This window comes from Trichechus manatus, unplaced genomic scaffold, assembly GCF_000243295.1.
Source record: "Trichechus manatus latirostris isolate Lorelei unplaced genomic scaffold, TriManLat1.0 scaffold00027, whole genome shotgun sequence".
NCBI lineage: Eukaryota > Metazoa > Chordata > Mammalia > Sirenia > Trichechidae > Trichechus > Trichechus manatus.
Genome location: NW_004443963.1, coordinates 21079734 through 21085213, shown reverse-complemented (window position 1 = coordinate 21085213; position 5480 = coordinate 21079734). Strand labels below are relative to the sequence as shown.

General features: G+C 34.3%; 1 protein-coding gene across 1 annotated transcript; it reads left to right on the top strand.

The window, feature by feature from the left end:
* The first annotated feature begins 4228 nt into the window (after window positions 1-4228).
* On the top strand, window positions 4229-5220 carry LOC101358304 (olfactory receptor 6C3). Its single transcript, XM_004373920.2, has one exon. It carries the CDS (start codon window positions 4235-4237, stop codon window positions 5171-5173), a length of 939 nt encoding a protein of 312 aa, XP_004373977.1. The 5' UTR covers window positions 4229-4234; the 3' UTR covers window positions 5174-5220.
* The last annotated feature ends 260 nt before the right edge of the window (window positions 5221-5480 follow it).

The window sequence follows — 5480 nt, the reverse complement described above, 5'->3', positions numbered from 1 at the left end:
TCTGTCAATTCCTGGAGCCTTGTTTTTCAGTGAAGCTTGAGTTTCTTCCTTCAGTATCATCAGTTCTTGATCATATGCTATCTCCTGAAATGGTTGAATGTCGACCAATTCTTTTTGGTACAGTGCCTCTGTGTATTCCTTCCATCTGCTTTTGATACTTCCTGCGTCCTTCAAGATTTTGTCCATACAATCCTTCAATATTGCAACTCGAGGCTTGAATTTTTTTTTTTTTTTTCAGTTCTTTCAGCCTGAGAAATGCTGAGCATGTTCTTCCCTTTTGGTGTTCTATCTCCAGGTCTTTCATTATAATACTTCACTTGGTGTTCTCGAGTTGCCCTTTGAAATCTTCTATTCAGTTCTTTTACTTTGTCATTTCTTCCATTTGCTTTATCTACTCTACATTCAAAATCAAGTTTCAGAGTCTCTTCTGACATCAGTTTTGGTCTTTTCTTTCTTTCCTGTATTTTTAGTAAACTTTTGCTTTGTTTGTGTATGGAGTCCTTGATGTCATCCTACAACTCATCTGGTTTTTGGTCTTCAGTGTTCAGTGCTTCAAATCTATTCTTGAGATGGTGTCCAAATTCAGATGTGATACACTCAAGGCCATATTTTGTCTCTTAAGGTTTTGTCATAATTTTTTTCAACTTCCACATGACCTTGCATATGACCAATTGATGGTCTGTTCCACAGTCAGGCACTGGCCTTGTTCTGACGAAGATGATATTGAGCTTTCCCATCATCTCTTTCCACAGATGCAGTCAATTTGATTCCTGTGTTTTCCATCCAGTGTGGTCCACATGTATAGTCACCATTTATGTTGGTGAAAAAAGTAAGTACTATTATATTGTTCTCTAAATCAATCTGGGGTAGTTATGAATATATTCAGAAATAACATATTTTCTTCTAGCCATTTAGGATTTCACAGTTTATTATAACTGATGAGCACATTCATTATTTGTAACTCTACTCAGAAAGTATTTAATAAATATTTAAAATAAAATGATTATGATAAATGTTGGAAAAACGCATAAACAAAATTCAAAAACAGATGAGGAGGAATTTAATTTTAATTAGGGTTATCTATGGAAAGCTGGTAGAGAAGATTGTATGCTTACAAAATATTAAGAAATGTATCTACATAACATAGACAGAGAAGTGAGAGAGTCCATGTAGTGCTCATATTGATGCATAGTATACTGTTATTAGAAAACAGGCCACATCTGTCCAAGTAGAAACTATACCCATTAAGCGATAACTCCCCATCCTTTCTTCCCTCCAGCACTTGGAAACCTCTAACCTGCTTTCTGTCTCTATGAGTTTGCCTATAGTATATACTTCATGTAAGTGCAATCACATAATATTTGTCCGTTTGTGTCTGGCTTATTGCACTTGGCATAATGTTTTCAAGCTTCAGCTATGTTATAGCAAGTATCAGAACATCAGTCTTTTTATGTCTGAATAATATTCCACTGTGGATCTATATCACATTTTGTTTATCCATTTGTATGATGATGAATACTTGGGTTGTTTCAACCTTTTAGCTCTTGTGAATAATGCTGTTATGAATATCTGTGTACAAATACACTTAACAAGTACCTGTTAATTACATAATTTATACTTAACTTTATAAGTACATTTGATTACATATTAAATATATACATATGGTTATCTGACTTCATATTAGCTACATGTCTATTGTCAAAATATTTGGAAAACACAAAAACAACAATAAATAAAAATGAACATTAACCTCACTAACCAAATTTCAAGTAATACATAATATATTGTGGTATTCTTCACTAAAATTTAAAGAGATGAAAAATAAATTCAAAGGCAGAGATGAAAAGAATGTAGGACAAAATTAACACTCAATTAAATATTGTCATTTGTAATGAAGATTAAATGAGTTAACTTACGTAATACCATTTTTCTCAAAGATTGTGACCACACTATTTAATTGTAATTGTTTTTCTCAAAAACTGTGAACACAGAAGAAACACAGCCAGAATTCTCCTTAGGAGCGAGGATGGCGAGACTTCGTCTCATATACCTTGGACGTGTTATCAGGAGGGACCAGTTCCTGGAGACTGATATCATGCTTAATAAAGTAGAAGGTCAGCGAAAAAGAGAAAGTCTTTCAACAAGATGGATTGACACAGAGGCTGCAACAGGTTGGCTCAAGCATAACAATGATTGTCAGGATGGTTCAAGACCAGGCAGTATTTCATTCTGTTGTACATAGGGTCACTATGAGTCAGAACCGACTCAACGGAAACTTACAACAACACTTTAGAATTATGATATAATCTTCTGTCTCCCTATGTCCTAACATCTAACAAAACATAAGGATAATAAAACAACACAAAAAAGTGCAAGTCCAAAATATATGTTTCTAATGAAGATGATTAGTTACAAATTAGATGAAGACTTCAACTTTCATGAGAAAGTGGCTTTCATATTTATTTTATTACTCATGAAATATTAAATAATGATGAAATATTAAGAAGCTTATTAAAAGAAGGAAATGTTATGTAGAAGTCATCATTTTAGGTTTTCTGTGGTATATAAAGATGAACATAACTCTTGTCAAGGGAGATCTACTATAGAGAGGAGTTAGTAGGTTACTGAGAAATCCGAGGACTCTTTCCAGAATTCCCTCATGGTCTACAATCTAGCAGAGATGTGGCCTGGGCTTTGTCTGGTTCCCAGGAGATCACTGCACAGTCTTTGCTACAGTTAAAACAAGCAATCTGGAAAATTTGACTTGGAAAATTTGAGATATAAGTATAACCAGGGGAAAACCAGATCCTAGTTTAAGAGTCTAGTTTAAGAGTCCATGCTCATAATACCTAATGTTGTCATATGACTCATAGTTCTCTTTTCAAAAATTAGCTCCCAGAACTTCCAGATCATCCTGATTGGAGAGGATTGTCGTGTATGTCCACATCTTCCGAAGGTTTCTGACTTCTCCATTTTTATCTCCTCAAATATTTGTCTGGAGCCATCATAAAAAAGAGAAAGAATAAAATCAGATTTGATTAGTGTGAACTTTGCTAGTTTCTGGCAGAGATGCAAAGATTTTACATTCTTTCACAGCAGGCGTTTGACTATCTAAAATCTGGAAGTGATAGCTGTCAGGATTTTATTAGACAGAATCTACAGAATAGTGTATCCAGAAAAGTGTTTGAATTGCTAGGAACTGAGTAGGTTAGGACAAATGGAAGAACTTTTTTCTAAAAATTTCTGGAATATCTATATGGATGAGTGGCTTTGTGGAAAAGATTCCTGTGGGACAGAATTACAAGGGAATAAAACATTTTTCCATAAAGCTTAATAACTCAAGAAGATGAGTATTTAAATGGAAAATTCACTGAGCTACAATGCAGTGAGGGAGCTGCTAAGATCTGAGGCAAGTAGTCACCTTTCCAATGTGTACTCTAGTGCAAAATGAAAAGTAAATACATTATGTCTCTTTCAGTTCAAAAATAAAAACGGTTATATATAAATATGTACATGTGCGTTTCTAGCAAGCCATAGAGAACATGCAATATTAAAGATTATGATGGAATAATAAGACAAACCAGTGAGTAACTGAATTTGTTTTATTTGTTAAATAATTAGACTATTTACTCTGTCTCATAGTAACTATATGTAGTGTTTTCATATTATCTAGGCAATTAGATCCATAATTCTTAAGGATAAAAAATAAAATATATTTACTAAGGCAAGCATTAACTGTTTTCTTATATCCAGAAAAGAGTAATGATTTGTTACCTCAATCTTCTAAGATTCATTTTTGCTTTTTTGATGAGATTAAGCTCATCCTTTTCTGTTTTTAGGAGATAAAATTGCCTAATAAATACATGACTGAAGAGAAAGAACTTTGTACTTCCTGTGACTATTTCAACAAAAATCTAGTGATATTTTGCATAAGTTGGACACAAAGAGAGAATTATTTACTTTATTCACCATCTCTGAAAGATGTGGTTTATTGCATGAGGATTTCCTAATTACTACTGCATTTTTAAAATAAGAAAACTAATAAATCCACATTAAAATAATGCCAACGAGATCTTTAAAATAAGAAAAAAATTTCATGGATTATATAGGATATTTTAGAACTGTATTGATGATGATGATGTTGATCATGATGAATTATATCTTTCATCTCTTCCCCTTTATACTGTTTTCACCTAAATATGTTTAAAAGAAATAGAGAGAGAGAGAGAGAGAAATGAACAACCATACAGTGATCACAGAGTTTGTCCTCCTAGGCCTTTCTGATGATCCTGACCTTCAGATTGTGATCTTCCTCTTTCTGTTCATCACGTATGTATTAAGCGTCACTGGAAACCTGACTCTCATCACCCTAACCTTGATGGACTCCCATCTGCAGACACCTATGTATTTCTTCCTCCGGAACTTCTCCTTCTTAGAAATCACCTTTACAACTGTATGCATTCCTAGATTTCTGGGTGCAATTATCACCAGGGATAAGACTATTTCCTATAACAACTGTGCAGCTCAACTCTTCTTCTTTATTTTCATGGGGGTGACAGAATTTTACATTCTGACAGCCATGTCCTATGACCGCTATGTGGCCATCTGCAAGCCCCTGCATTATACAACCATCATGAACAGGAAACTCTGCTCCCTGCTTGTGTTATGTGCGTGGCTGGGAGGGTTTCTGACCATTTTCCCACCACTTATGCTTCTCCTTCAACTGGATTACTGTGCTTCCAATGTCATTGATCACTTTGCTTGCGACTATTTTCCCCTCTTACAACTATCTTGCTCAGATACATGGCTCCTAGAAGTAATTGGTTTTTACTTTGCTTCGGTTACTTTGCTATTCACTTTGGGATTAGTGACTTTGTCCTACACGTACATCATCAGGACTATTCTGAGAATCCCGTCTGCCAATCAGAGAAAAAAAGCTTTCTCCACTTGTTTCTCTCACATGATTGTCATTTCCATCTCTTATGGAAGCTGCATCTTCATGTATGTTAATCCCTCTGCAAAAGAAAAGGCATCATTGACCAAAGGAGTCGCTATTCTCAATACCTCTGTTGCCCCTATGCTGAACCCCTTCATTTATTCACTGAGGAACCAGCAAGTAAAACAAGCCTTCAAAGACTTGCTCCAGAAAGTAGTGTTTTCCACAAATAAATGAAATTAGGACTTTTTTTTTCTTTTTTAGTAATAATAAAGACACACCTGGTTGACATGAGTTGGGAGTGACTTGACACCAATGGGTTTTTTATTTTATTTTTTATAAATAACAATTAAATAAAAACTTGAAATTCCTAAATATTTGTTCAGGTATGCTTGCTCTTTTAAAGTCTCTTTACCTGTCATATCATTTGATTTGATATTTTCTAAGTCCTTTTCTTCCATTTCCATGCCTGAGTTTCTCCCATGCAGTTTTTCTTGACTTATTTTAAAATATAGTAAAGTTTATTTCTCCCATAGAATTTTCC